Below are 16,071 nucleotides of genomic sequence, written 5' to 3'. Positions count from 1 at the left end.
CAGGACTCTTATGTGTTCTTATTTACATCGGCTCCTAAAACTTTTTTTTTTTCTCCATTGACAGTTGACACCTGATCTTAATAACTAGTTATTTTAATCTATGTGCCTTTTTAGATAGTTTAGCTATATTTTATATAGTATTTTATATACTATTGTGCTTATTTTGTTGTATATTTTCTGTACAGCACTTTGGCTCACTTCTGTGTTTGTAAAGTGCTCTATAAACAAAGTTTGACTTGTTTGAGTTCCTTCAAATATGCCGGGCCTTGATAATATTATGAACATTACCCATCTATGAGTACATTAAATAAACCAAACTGTGCAGAACATGTACACGCCTGTCTGCAGATGAATACTCAAGTCTATCAATATTGTGGGTTTTCTCTTGCAGTAAATATTGCTTTACCTCCTAACCCTAAATCTTAGTCATGGCAGATTCCATATTTGATTTGATAAAAATAAAACTGGCATTGTGATTCATAACCTGTAACCTGCAGTTCTTCTTTCTTTTGTCAAACAGATGATATGTTAATGTTAGGATGTTTCTACTTTGCATATGTTGTGCAAGTAAATGATCGCCAGGAGCTGTCAAGCTCTAAACACACCCTTTTCAAAGTAATTAATGTGGAAATTGAATTCACTGTCAATTTTTAGAACCACAAGAACTAGTGACACTGCTGTGACATTAGATAACAGGCAAATGATCTGATGTGGTGTGTGATATTAGTATCTCTGGTAGGTAAGGCAGTCAAATGTAGATAAAAATAAGTCTTAGTCTTTTCATTTATCAGCATGGTTTGTGCACATTCTCATTTTAAAACATAATGCCAATGCCACTGTTTGAAACTAAAATACAAGTCTCTCTGCCAGTGTGTCTGTTTTGTTAATAAGGCCCCAAACCCATATTTAACATCTCCATAATATACAAGTTGGCGTGACAGTTTCCTGGAAAGTGTGTTATTTATTTTCCTGACAATTTAGGCTGTATGTTAATATACTTATCAAGGTTTATGCTGGGTACATAAAATGGTGTTGTTCAATGAGTCTTTGTCATAAATTGGACGAAATATTTAGCTTGGGTCAGCACCAGGGTTTGGCAGTCCTTGGAGTTTGACCTTAGAATCACTTTTTCCAGGGTGTGTTGTTTTTGGTTTGTGTTTTCAAAATGCACCACTGTTGAAGGAATTCCCTTGCATTGACCAGAGAATTTTTAGGGAGTGTCAGTGAGTCAAACCTCCATGTGTTCTTGCTATCAGCACACCTTCTAGATGCTCCCATGACACCAAGAGGATGTACATCATCCTAACTCTTCTTCAGTCACATCAGAATCAGTTTTATTGCCAAATGTGCTTCACACACACACACACACACACAAGGAATTTGTTTTGGCTACAGAAGCTTCCAGTGTACATAAAGTGACAACACAAAATAATTATATATAAAAAAGACGATAAACATTAAACCGAGATGCAGTTAGTCAAGAATTCTGGATGTTGAGTTGTATGTACAGATTTGTTATAAGGTTTTGTTATAAATATAAATACATTCTCTCCAAATCAATCCGTCAGGCATTCCCCATGAGTGAGCAGCAGAACTCAATATAGCATGAGTCAGGTCTCTGGCTGTCCTGCTTGTGCCTGCACATTACTGCTGGCTCAGCGTTGTTGTTAGGAGTCCAGGGTAAACGGGGTAGACCCCTTCTCAAGTTTCTGAACTTGTTTGTTTGGCTGACGTTGCCTAGATTTGGAAAGATTGGTAGTTTTGTTGATTGGTAGTAAATTGTTGTCACTTGCATCAGGGGTTTTCTAACTGGACTGCTGGGGAGTTCTTTGGGGTGTGAAATGTTTGTGGGAAAAGCACCTAAAATCTAAGAATAAAAATGAAGCATCAAAATGAGAAATACAATTAAAATCTATTCAGATTATATTATTAACACATCAAATTGAAAATAATTATTATCATTTTAAAATAATGTATTTAACAGTGTTGAGTAAGATTTAAATAATTTGGATTGTAATAAAATTAGCGTTACTAAATATATATTGAATGTTTTATTTATAGAAATAAATCAATTAGGGTTCGGCGATGTCGATCAATTTGGCATTGTATGATATCTAATGTGAAACATCGTGATGGACTATGGCATCGTCGTAGGCAGCGGTGAATTAATTATTTATGAATAATTAATTAATTCATAATGAATTAATTATTTGTAGCCTACCATTTCAACTACCTGACCCGTATGGTCTTTGTTTTACCCATAACCAAATCATAAATAAATAAAGATAAGTTACACACTAATTACCACCTGCCAATCACTTTTTGTAAGGCTCAGCATCGTGATGTCTATCGGCGTCGTCTATCGACCCAACCCTAAAATCAATGCATCTAAACACAGCACAAAATGCTGTGATCATGCAAAACTAAAAGACTTTCATGTTTTTGGATTGGTGTCGTTTGCGTGAGGATGGGATCTCTGGCCTCTAAAAGATTAAAAACTTCTGACTTGAATTAATGGAGGTCAAATTATGATTCTAATGTTAGGTCATGCTAATGCTGTTGTTTATTTATTAGCATGAGTCAAAGTTCCCTATTATGCTATTTTAAAGGTTCGTAATTTAGTTTTGAACATCTCATACAGTAGATTTACATGCTAGGTCTAAACACATGTATTTTCCTATAATATACAGTAGTCAGTATTTAAAGTGAATCATCACCTTTCATTAAAGTTGTCCTAAAACTCGGAACAACAGCCAATCTTGAAAAGCATTTTAGATTCACTTTAAATGTTGACTACTGTAGATTATTCAGTGTATACTTAAGTCATTCAAAGCTAAGTGCAAGGAGTTATTTATTGAACATTTTTTTAAAAGGTTGCAATTGCATAAAACTGAGCATAGAAAGTGTTAGAACAGTGACTGTGTTTGTGTCAGAAGGCACTTTCTGTTTGTGCATGTATTTACATTTCATAGTTTTGATGTATATGCAGCTTCTATATTTCAGATGATTTAACCAGCTTCTATTGAGCTACCTTCAGAACTGCCTACATTCTTTATAGCACATGTAGTTTTGTATTTCACTTCTGATTGCATGTTTGAGCATGTGGCGCCTTCCTCAGCCACGTCTTTATACGTTGGTGATGCCTACTAGACATAGGCTATACGGAAAAATGGAAAGAAAAACATTTCCTGTGGCTTCTATTTTAAGGCTGACTGCAAGGACAGAAGCTCAAGAAACACTGCATTTTTTTTTCTTTTTTTTAAATCTACTGCTCTTGACTGCCATTTTCACCGCTGAACACATATTGTCTTTACAACTGGTTATGTAAAAGAGTTGCTGTCAAACCTAGATTTTAATACACCTGTCTGCAGTGAGATTTTTATGCCACCTTTTTGATTAATGCTTAAGGACTTTTCTTTGGACTGAAGGGGGGATTTTTAGGCATTGTCAATGTTTCAAACCTACTTGTAGATTTTCCCTTTTTAAAAACAACACAAAATTAAACAAAATTCTCAAGTTCAATTAGTTCAAAAGCTTCAAAAGTTATTAATTTTATTTATTTATTTTTTTAGCTGAACCTTGACATAAGATCAAGATTACTTAAGGGTGCTATTGAATGTTAGAGCCTTGGGGCGATAATGAACGAAAAGCCACCTTTAGTAAGCTGTTGAAAACTATAGGAACTGACAAAAGTATAAACCGCTAAGAGAATGAATGGGAAGTAGGGCTGAACGATATTAGAAAATTTAACATTGCAATATTTTGTTATTCTGTGATATGAATAAATAATTCTATTTTTAGATGACTAAATAGTTTTATTTGGAAAGTATCTATCCCTTGAGTTGATTGATTGGGATGATTCTGTAGATTTATCTGCATAAAATCTAATAAACAGTCTATAGGCAAAGATAATTACAATAAACAAAGATTCAAATGAAATGAACCGTTTTTTATTTATTTATTTGTTTATTTTTCTTCAAGGATTCTAACAGTAGTCAGGCACAGTAATTGAATAGTCCAATGTAAAATAATTTTGCATAGTCTTTGTTGTATGAATAACTCAATAGAATTGCTATTAAGGTTACAAATTGTACCATTTATTATTCCTGAATGCTTTTAAAGTCCTTTTACCTGCAAAACATATGCAAATGAAGATATTCCAGACTGAACATTGCGTATCCTATGATGTGACTATTGTGAATGATCACATTGCGATATCGATGCTAAAATGACATATAGTGCAGCCCTAATGTGAAGTATTGGTGGAGTACGTCTAAAACAGAACTTCAAGTCCATTTAAAACCTTAAATATTCATACCTTAAAATGAATGTATGATATTACCAGGGTATCCGCGTTGATTTAAAAAGTCTGAAAATGTCTTGAATCTCAAAAGCAAATTTTGGCCTTAAAAAGTCTTAAATGTGCTGAAATATTGTGTTTTAAGTCTTAAATCTTTTTTTAAAGGATCTTGATTTTCCTTTGTTTATGTTTAGCTACCCTATCTGGCCATTAACATCCATACAATCACCAAAGAATCCCAATCTCAGTAAAACTTTTAACTTTTGTACTTAAAAATATAATTTAATTACTTTCCTTACAGTAACATTTGCTGAAAAGTTCTCCATGTATTTACTGCTGAGGATGCTGACCTGATTTATGTAATAAATTATAATCATTTTTTGATTGGACAAGTGAAAATATTTTCCAACTGCGATATTTAAAAAATCCTTAGCATTTAGCCCTGCAAAAGTCTGAAATTTCATTCATAATGCTCTTAAAAATGTCTTAAAGTCTTACATTTTACTTTGTAAGACCTGCAGAAACCCTAATAACAGGTAATCAGTTCTCTTCACTATGCAAAGGCTTACTATGACGATATTATAATATGTTTGTACTGACTTGCAAAATACTTACAGTCAAGACATCACATTCTATAGAAACACCTACATATTCCAATGCAACAGCTGAATCTTTTGGAAGTTGTATTGGAATCCCCCTCCCTACACTAGAGTGTTTATCATTCACATTTATCTCTTGAAATTCACAGTCCGCTCTATCCAGGGGACATATACATGTAGTCAGCAAGTCTGCTCTGTCCACAATCACATGATTGAGCTTTGTTGTAGAGTAATCCACATTCACTCCAACCCCGCGCAGATGAGTTGACCTGGCGTTTTTAGTTGGGACTGGGCAAGAGGGGTGGAGTAAGCAGCTTATTGACTGGGTGTTGAAATATGGGTCATTCACTGCCCATGTTAGATTAAAACCACACATCTTAAATACACCTTTTGTGTAAGCCATGAGATTTTTGATCACTCACTCACTCCATTTAATGATGGCGAGGTTAATATTAAGTCTTTGTGGTCATTATATACAGGTCATCTTATTTTTGTCCCAACCCTGAATGATTGAACTGAATCTATTGGAATGATTTTACAAGTGGATTACAAGGATAAAAGACGGTAAATCTCTGACAAATATGGCAAGCAAATTTAAAAACCACCATAGTAAGCAGGAGAAAATGAGATCTTTGCCAGCTCATTTCACACGGATGGGCCCAGCTGTCGATGTTGACGACACTGCAATGTCGGATACCATTCATAGTGTTCATCTTAAAATACCCCAGCACTCTGTCCCACGGACCCCAGTGAGAGTTCACTTATAACGGGATCTTCCTTTGGGAATCCACAGAATTAATTCAAATTCAATCTGATTTACAAAACCTCTCCAAGGCAAAGTCCAACGTCTTGTTTTCGGTAGGGTTTTCCACAGTTTTGGGAAGGGGAATTCTTGGTATCTGTTAGGAACACCTTCTGCTTCAGGATGCTCTTGGCAACATAAGACTCAAGCAGGATGTTTGCAGAGCGTAACTTTCATTATGACCAACTCGTATCTGTGAATGGGTGGGATTATTAAGCTATTGTTTGGGGATACTTTTCCTGAACAGAAGGCAGTGTTATCCAAATATTCCCAGTGTGGTACAATAAAATGATTGTGTGTGCCCTAAATGTGTAAGGTCATGTCATGGCGTGGTTTATATACAGTAAACTACCATTCGGAAGTTTGACGTCAGGAAGTATTTAATGCAAGATTGCATAATTTTGATTAAAAATACAATATTTTGATCAGATTTTGAACTGTTTATATAGTGTAAATGTTAGGGATGCACAATATATCGGCGGTTATATTGTTATCAGCTGCTAAATGCTATTTTTAATGTTATCGCTATCGGCTGGATGTCAAAATTAGGCTGATATCTTTTTAACCGATAGGTTATGTAAATGTACAGAACTGCCTGCATGCCTCGCGCATGCGTGAGTTGAACTTGTTCAGATTTGTCCAGTGCACTATAATGGAGCTTTCCTCACATTGTTTATTCCTTCAAAATCCGTCCTTTCTCTGTGTGGCGTATTGTTGTGCCTTAATAAGTTACCATATTCCTTTTCATTGTAGATATGTTTGATAGAGTGTCATTGTGTATTTTGGTTTAAATCGCCTCAGGAAAAATATTACATGTGTAAACATAATAGCAGCGATGCAACAACTCGTTGGGTTGTTTGTAATCTAATATAATTAATTTTTTTTAAATATATATATATATATATATATATATATATATATATATATATATATATATATATATATATATATATATATATATATATATATATATATATATATATATATATTAATCCGGTATCGCCACAGCGGAATTAGCCGCCAACTTATCCAGCACATGTTTTATGCAGCGGATGCCCTTCCAGCCGCAACCCATCTCTGGGAAACATCCATACACACTCCCCCAAATCATACACTACGGACAATTTAGCCTTCCCAATTCACCTGTACCGCATGTCTTTGAACTGTGGGGGAAACTGGAGCACCCGGAGGAAACCCACGCGAATGCAGGGAGAACATGCAAACTCCACACAGAAACGGCAACTGACCCAGCCGAGGCTCGAACCAGCGACCTTCTTGCTGTGAGGCGACAGCACTACCTACTGCGCCACTGCCTTAGTTTGATCATCATATTTATAATGATTATATTGAACGCGTGTCTTGTCCATCAGCACGCAGGAGAGACGAGCACCAGTCACTGAATCCAGCATAGGGCTTCTCAACTGTCTGCCACATTTTGTCTTTATAATATGTACCGTGTTTGTCATAATGTCATCTGTACTCAGTGCTCAGGTGTTGTATGAAAATCTGATTCCGATGATGAATCTGACTCCTCGCTGTGTGATGCATGTGGATGCGAAGTGAAGTTTCAAACTCACACAGGTTTATCATGAACCTTTCATCGATCATTTTTCCCGCAATTGACAGCATGAACGAACATAGAAGTGCTGTCTGATTGACAAGCAGCTCTTACATGTGTTCAAAAGATTCTAAATTGCCAAACGAATTTATATGACGAATTTATGCCACATTTTCTAAAGTAATACTAATTGTATTTAGATTTTCTCTTGGCTCTGAACTGTCAAAACAGTTTTTTTGCTTTTTCGGACATTACCTATTTCTACATATGTACATTTACTGTAACACGTTTTATTTAAGAACATTTGAGCTTTCATTTTCATTTAATTTAAAAACATATAAAGTTTACTTGTTTGTTAATTAAATCCCATTTGTTATTTAACCTATTAACTTATTTTTATACCACAGTCAAGTTGCATGTTAATTTGCTATGTTAAGAAAAGGAAATAATTTATTTTTGGCACGCTGATTTGTGTGAAATCGTGAATATATCTATAAAATCACATTGCAATTTTTAAACAATAACTTTTTTGCTTTAAATAGGATATTCAGTTCATAAGATCAGTTCAAACTTTATATGAAGTTTTAAAAATAAAATCAGTTGTTTACTGGATAAAAATATAAGATTTTAAAATATTTATATTTATTGGCTATAGTATATCGGTTATCTGCCTCCAAATCTGAAGAGTTATCAATGTCAGCCAAAAAATCTATATCGGTGGATCTCTAGTAAATGTGATTAATTCAGCATATTAACATGATCACATTATTACTCAATGAATATCTATAATCTCAGTTGAAAACGCTTGTGTTGAAATCTTTTTTTTTTTTTTTTCAGTGAAACAGGACATTCAAAAATGATTATAAAAATAGAAAACCATTATTGGAATGTCCAAAAATAAAACACGACATTCATTCCTCTTTTCTCTTGGGAGTTAAATGCTTTAACTATTTTCTCCTCCTTTATTTGCAGAACTTTCATTGGCTCAGAAGAAGTTTGCTCAGTGCCTGGGTGAGTTCAAATTTGAGTACATCGGCGATGCCAAAACTGACGACGAGAAGTGCATTGGTGAGTTCTTCTTTTTGCTTTTCTGCATGTATTTATTTATACGCATGCATACATTTACTGTAAATACTTATCTGCTGGCATCATCTTGGTGACTTCTATGAATCTGTTTGTTTCAGTTTAGCAACTAAGATGTGACGCATTAAGAAATCTATCAATTCTTTTCTCATTGTGTGCGTGTGTGTCATTTTAGATGAATCCTTGCAAGAGTTCTCCTCCTTTCTCCGAAACTTGGAAGACCAAAGAGACCTGATGGTAAGGACAACCAGTCGAGACTTGCACTAAACACACTCTCTGTTATGCATTTCACTCAAATCCTTGCAGGCTAAAAGATATTTTTGGAACATGTCTTCATGGGCATTTGCATGCCGAGAGACGCAAACTCCAATCAGTCTTATTTACATCAGGACTTCAACACACAGTGCAAAACAAACCCATAAAGCAATGCCAGCCCTCTGTTTGTTCCTGCATGCTTTGAATCACAGTTTTGCCACAGGAAGTGAGTTTCATTGCCATCAGTTATTTGTGTCCTCTCTCAGTCACTCTGTTATGCAAGACCGCTGCTTATGTTGAGTCATGACACCTCTCAACTGCATTCACAAGAAACTATGCTTTCCAATTCTCTGATAGGACAATCCAATAGTACTTGTTTTAAGCCTGTATTTTAAAGGCCAATGTATAGTTAATTGCTTTTAAATTAATATATTCCTTTTAATACACTTCAGACATTTAACATTTAGAGTAAAGAAACCCTTCATCTGTCACAAATGTGTGTTTTCTGCATTCTTAAGGTATGAGAGAATGTGTAGTTGGGCACCTAGGTAGAAAGGGCTCATGTAGCATTTAGGTCATGTTAGTATTTATTTAGTATGTAGTAGAGCAGTATTAGAGAGCTAAAGGCCCTGCCCATGACTCAAAGTGCAACAGCTGACAGTTGTTTTGAGCTCATCCAGGAGCCCCACCCATTCATAACACTGATGTTACGGCCCCTCGTCACACTGGAGGCATGTGTGGAAGAGGTGGAGCAAACAGGCCCTGACAGGGTCAGAGAAAGAGAGCGAGAGAGAGAGATTATAGAGCGGAGGTGCTCATTTTCAAATTTAATGAGCAATAACAGTCATGTGTTGTGTTTCTTATTACATTACATTACATTTAAAGGTAAAGATTAGCTTTTATGATCAAATAAATACTGTGTTTGCTAAAACTTTTACTAAAATAGTGATTTTGAAGTAGTTCTAGATTTCTGAAATGCTTTTGAATCCCCAAAGCAAATATCTCTACAGTTACCTTGAAATTGATTTTTGAAAGTATTGAAAGTGGGTTCCAGCGATACGCCAGACTACATATTGCACATGGGTATGTTTCCCAAATAACAAAATAACTTGCTGATTAACTAGACAAAGTACAGTGCACTCTGAACTAGATACAGTGCTAATCACTAGCTATTGTATTTGCGTTATTTTAAGGCAATATTTTAAATTTCTACTTCTCTGTTGAGTGTAAACAGTAGGTATGGCATAACCTAAACATGGTCACGTACCCTATGCCATACCCTGATGCACAGCTCTCCACATCTACAGCTAGCTACTAGGGCTGTGCAATTAATCAAAATTCAGTTTCGATTTCGGCGTCTAATGATTATAAAAAAACATTAATCAAGATAAAACAATTATTGCATCTTATACCGCCCGCTTTCCAGTTGTACAGATTTGTTGCTTTGTAAAGCTCAGTTTCACATGAAAATTACTAAAAGCATGCACTGTAATGTAACTTTTGCAGCATGGGATGTGCATCATTCGTTGATGTACATTAGATTCATTCATGTTTTAATGTGAGCGCTTTAATGGTCAAATACATGCAAATTTGTCATGTCAAAATGTAAAAATACACGTCAAAATGCAGTGTTTAGTGATTATACATATTAACCCTCATTTATGTAATAAACAAACGAGTTGTGAATCAAAAGATATGTGAAAGTGAAACCATAAATCAGAACCGCACTGCTCTTAAAGTGACAGCAATCAATATTTCTGCTACCGACTGTTTATCATTAATCAAACAACAAAAGGACAAAATCACTTACTGCTCTAGACTGAAGGACTTTTGTAGCTATAATTAAAAAAATAATAATTCTTACAGTGAAGATGCTTAAAGTACAGATTTTCACATTTTTGCTATATTGTATTTATTTCCCTTTTCTTATTTACACAGAGGAAAATAACTGTATATGTACAGTTAAAGTCAGAATTATTAGCCCTCCTGAATTATTAGCAACCCATTTTTCCCATTTTTTTTTGTAGACAAAATAGTTTCAATAACTTATTTTTAATAACTGATTTATTTTATCTTTGCCATGATGACAGCGCATAATATTTGACTAGATAATATTCAAGATAGTATTCAGCTTAAAGTGACATTTAAATGCTTAATTAGGTTATTAGGCAGGTTATTGGTAATTAGGCAAGTCATTGTATGATAGTGGTTTATTCTGTAGACAAAAAAATATATTGCTTAAAGGGGGTAGTAATATTGACCTTTTAAAATAGTTGTAAAAATATTTAAATCTGTTTTTATTCTAGCCTAAATAAAACTTTTTCAAATATTACAGGAAATACTGCGAAAACTTTATTTAAAAAAATTCACCGGAGGGCGAATAATTTTGACTTACTATGTATATCGTTTTGAATAATCATGATTACCATTATGACCAAAATAATCGTGATTATGATTTTTCCCATAATCGAGCAGCCCTACTAGCTACACAGATTTAGCTACACATCTATGATTTTGTTGGCTCAGTAACATTGCATACATTTCTGATGTAAACACAAAGCACTGGTGAAAATATTCTGCTGGTGTTTTGGAAGTGTTATTAAATGTAGGCGGAATGCAGAATTCTAAATTCTAAGCATGGGGTCGGCTACATGTGTAGGCTGTGGTGTTCATTCAACATCATTATTAATTGGGTTCATGTCGGTAGAGACTGCAGTTAGTGACACCACATGGGTGGTTTGATTATGCTAATCAAAAAGTTTGAGATCAAAATAATGTTGATGTTGTATAAATCTACAAATTATTGCTGTATGAACTCTGGACCACTTCACTATTTTTGTTTTTCGTTTAGCTAATTATGTTAGGTTTCTTGTGTCACTTTGGGTTCCTCCTTGAAACTTGAGAACACAAGTTTAAAAAAAAACTTTGTCGTGAAACTAGAGAACATTCAAATACTGCACGTTAATTCTACTTAAAAACTTAAATGTATGAAGATGAAATTTGCTAATGTACAGAGTACAAAATATAGACTGTACTTCATATTAGCTTGCTTATTTTGCTCAATAGGGTGATTTAAAAGTGCACCAAGCAATTGTTGAAAGCTGCCACAGTGTTGGACTGAGTCCCAAAACACTTGCATAAAGAGGCATGTCTAGTAATGATAACATATATCAGAAACATTGTAACAATATCAGAGATATCAAGAAAGGTTGAGTTGTTGTTGGCTAACGAGTATGTTTTGGTGCTTGCAAATATCTACATTGTTTTGCAAAATTCACTTAGTGCACCTTGAAGTCCATATTAAGATAACCCTGTAAAGAAGAAAATATGCTTCTAACGCCAGGTCTAGAGCTGAGAGTTTATAATGGCAAAAGTTCAAAGCATAATTGCTAACAAGGCTTCTGGGAAACAGAACCCAAAGTGGGACATTTCCTATGAGGAATAAAAACATAGGCAATGAAATGACATATACAGTGCATTCCAGTGCATGTTCTCATGTCTTTAGAAGTAGTTCATTTGTTCACTAGATGCCTCGTTAGTTGAGAAAAAAAAAACAAAACAAACATCTTTTAGTGTTTAGTTATAAAAATGCAAACATTTTCAGCCAAAATGTTTAATGTTACCGTTGGCATGACTAGTATTAGTATATATCCAAATACATCCATTATACATCAGTTAGCCAGTAGAGTTGTATTATTAAAGCTGCTGATGTGAGAAATATTTATGCATCTGACCAAAAAAAGATTTAAATTCCATGTTTTATTGGACTTGTAACACATTTCCTAATTTTGATTGGATCATCAAGCGTTCTCAAGTAGAAGCAAATGAGACTGTAAATGCAGTAATCAATTGATCAGCTGATGCAATGGATATTCGCCAGTGCAGTACATTTCAAGGTCATTTTTAGTAAAATCCTCTAACTGCTATTCTTTTTGTTGCAGTGTTTATTACGTTATTTAATTTCCCCTTCCTCTTTCAGTGACATCTATTCTCTTCTCTGATGACGCATTTAGTGGTTTGAGGAAGGGACAACCTGTCACTGACATTAGATCAATGTTTAACAATAGAGTCTGGTGATCATTCAACGCAAATCATGATACTAGACTCACATTAAGATGTTACTGCAATATTTGAAGTCAAAAATACGCCAAATACAAATAGTAAAACATTAACAAATGTGCTGCTGATTTAAAATAGTAAATGTGGATTTACACAATGAACAGGGAAGTGTTGAATATAAACATTCATGATTATGAAGCCAAACTTAAATTCGTATATACTTCCTTTCTGTGACTGTCCTCATATGAATATGATGTTTTACAGGTAAAATCAAAGTTGGCCAAACAATCTAAATAACATTTAAAACAATTTATCAAAAGCTGTAATTATTGTGCACATCTTAGTTCTGTAATCACAGTATGTGTGTTACTCTCTTAGATCACAGCAATAATTAACTAAAATGATACAATCAATTATCGGTGGACAAATTGTAGGTCCCTCTTTTTTTTCTTTCTTGTTCCATAGGGTTTAACATGGATTTTTTATTGTAATCAATAAGGTTTAATATGAAATTGGCCCACCCTGTGAGATACAACAGCTTTGGCTCGTTTGGAAAGACTTCACAAGGTTAGGGTTGTGTGTTTTTTTTTTTGTTGTTTTTTTGACCATTCATCTAGAAGTGTGATTGTAAGGTCAGACGTTGATGTTGGATGAGAGGGTCTGGCTCACAGTCTAAAGCAGTGTTTCCCAACCCTGTTCCTGAAGGAACACCAACAGTACACATTTTCAACCTCTCCCTAATCAAACACACCTGAATCAACTTATCATAACATCAGAAGAGACTCCAACACCTGAAGTTAATGGGTCAGAAAAGGGAGACATCTAAAATTTGTACTGTTGGTGTGCCTCCAGGAACAGGGTTGGGAAACACTGGTGTAAAGGTTTTGTCAGGTTGGGATCAGGACTCTGTGCAGGCCAGTGAAATTCTTTAAGACCAAACTTGCTCATACATGTTTTTATGGACCTTTCTTTGTGCACTGGTGTGCAGTCATGTTGGAATAGGAACTGGTCATCCCCAAACTGTTCCCCAAAATATATTGGTATGCCAAAGCATTAGGAGTTACTTTCACTGCAATTTGGGGGTCAAGACTAACCCCTGAAAAACAACCCCACAACATAATCCCCCAACTTTACACTTGGCATGATACAGTTCTCTTGCCAACAACCAAACCCAGACTTGTCTATCAGACTGCTACACAGAGAAGCATGATTTGTCCCTCCAGATAACATGTCTCCAGTCACTGCATACTTTACACTACTACATCTGACGCTTTGCATTGCATTTGGCGATGTAAGGCCTGGATGCTTGGTCATCCATCACATTCCATGAAGCTCTCTACACACTCCTCATGAAGCTTGGCGATCTGTAGATATGGATTTTGCAGAAAGTTGATGACTTCTATGCATTTTAAGGCCTCAGCATGCACTGACCCAGCTCTGTTATTTTACGTGTCCGGTCTATGGTTCTCAGTTGCTTCCAACTAACAGTTGACTGTGTAATATTTGGACTAATTGCACAGATGGAAACTGTTGGATGCATTTGGCCCTGTGATCCTTTGAATATGGAAGTTGTTTGTTTTCACACAATCCCTTCAAAGCTGTCACTAAGGTATACCCTTCGATGGGAATAGGGCATAGGGATGAGCCTATCTGAATGGGATGCACTGAGAGAATGTGACAATAAGGAAAATCTATCATTACTTCTGTTTCATTCTAACTTTAATTTTACTTAGGAATGCTGCATTCATGTTATTGTATGGAGCCTATAATTAGTCCTATAATTAGTTTTGCTCACACTACTTTTGAACTCACTTTCAGAATTTCTGCGTTTTCTCACAAAACCTTTGTGTTCCTCCAAGAACACTTTGGATACAGATATAAAACTGGTGATGAGTGTAATATAATTTTTTTTTCTTTGAATAATTTCTTTGCTGCGTTTTTTTCCATTACTTCTCTTTCAATTGCACGTTTTTTCTGGGTGAATGTAAAAGTTTCACTGGCAAAACCTGCCACACAAGTATTTTTTTCAGATAGTTTTATCTAATTAAATTCATATACATATTTATATATTCTTTGTGAGTTCTTAAAATGTGCATTATTTGTGTGTTATTCTCTTAAAATGTGCATTATTTGTGTGTTATTCTCTTAAAATGTGCATTATTCGGTAGGGTTGGGTACCAAAACCCGGTACCTTTGTAACTGGTATGCACCGAATCAGCATATGAATTTCGGTGCCTAATTCTGGTGCCACTGGTGCTGCGAACGTAAAGCAGGTCGCACACCAGAAGCGCTGCTCAGCATCGCGCATGCATTTTAGAATATTAGGTTTCTATCAGGGTACACACATCATCGCTGCAAGTCGGTGGCTGTCCGCCACGACTCAGGACACTGTTCATATTTCTGCCGCGCCACAGAGCACCATCTGAATAGTTTCATTTTAAATAACATGCGAATGTGCGCGTCTTGTGTGTGATACTTTCAACTGTCATGCGCGCGCTGTGTCACGGCTCTGAGAAGCATCAAGGGGTGCATCAAAGGCATACATACTGTAAGTACGCGTTGTCACACCATCCCTAAATATTTAATTCTAAACAACTTTAAAGGGTTATGGACACTGTCAGCGATGTCAGGCGTTTGTTCTTGTTGCTAATAGAAAGCAAAGCGCGCAGTATGGCGCATCCCTTCATCGACACGCATGATCGCATTCATCTAATTTGCTTAAACTAAGCATTCTAAAGTATGGATATATTTTGCAAGCAAGGATTCTGACACCAAGATGCAACAGATGCTTTACAAAAGTTGCGTGTGAGGGGGGAAACACGTCAAAATTATGAAATTTCAGGCCTCATGGAATCAGCTTAAAGGTGAGGAATGGACTGTCTTTGACAGCTTGTGACATCATCTGGCACTTTCAGTGAGTACATTTACATGGACACCAATTCTCTGATTTTAATGTGATTAAGAAAATACTCTGATCAAGAGTCTACCATGTAAAGAGTGATTTTTGATTATCTTAAATGACCACAGACACAAAGTGTGGAGGAAACATTTATAGGCTGGTGACGCAATGACGTTAATGGATCTTTGTGCTATAACATGTAACTGGGAATCATGGGAACTCATGTAAACACCTGAATCATATTATTGTCTCATTCAGATTAAGGCAAATCTTTAGATCACTGATGTCCATGTAAAAGTAGTCACAGGCCCCAAACCCAGAAAAAAGGTGTTCCCTGATTTTGATGACAGCCTTTCTACAGGTTAGTAGTAAGCTAATGTAATGTTTATAGCATAATGCAAATCTTGCATTCATACTAATAAACAAATGATCAAAAGAAATATATGAACGTAATTAAAATATATAAAATATGAATTGGTGTTTACTTTTAAACGTATTAATTTTGTGACTAAAAAG

The 16,071-nt window shown here is 35.3% G+C and overlaps 1 protein-coding gene across 1 annotated transcript in view; it reads left to right on the top strand.

Moving 5' to 3' along the window:
- Positions 1 to 16,071, top strand: part of arhgap10 (Rho GTPase activating protein 10) — a 127,745-nt gene that overhangs the window by 29,720 nt on the left and 81,954 nt on the right. Inside the window, exons 2-3 of the mRNA XM_056457718.1 lie at positions 8,232 to 8,327; positions 8,518 to 8,579. Coding sequence (XP_056313693.1) covers positions 8,232 to 8,327; positions 8,518 to 8,579 — 158 coding nt within the window. The remainder of the gene's footprint in view (positions 1 to 8,231; positions 8,328 to 8,517; positions 8,580 to 16,071) is intronic.

This window comes from Danio aesculapii, chromosome 1, assembly GCF_903798145.1.
Source record: "Danio aesculapii chromosome 1, fDanAes4.1, whole genome shotgun sequence".
In the NCBI taxonomy this organism is placed as follows: Eukaryota; Metazoa; Chordata; class Actinopteri; order Cypriniformes; family Danionidae; genus Danio; species Danio aesculapii.
This window is presented reverse-complemented; position numbering and strand designations above follow the sequence as displayed.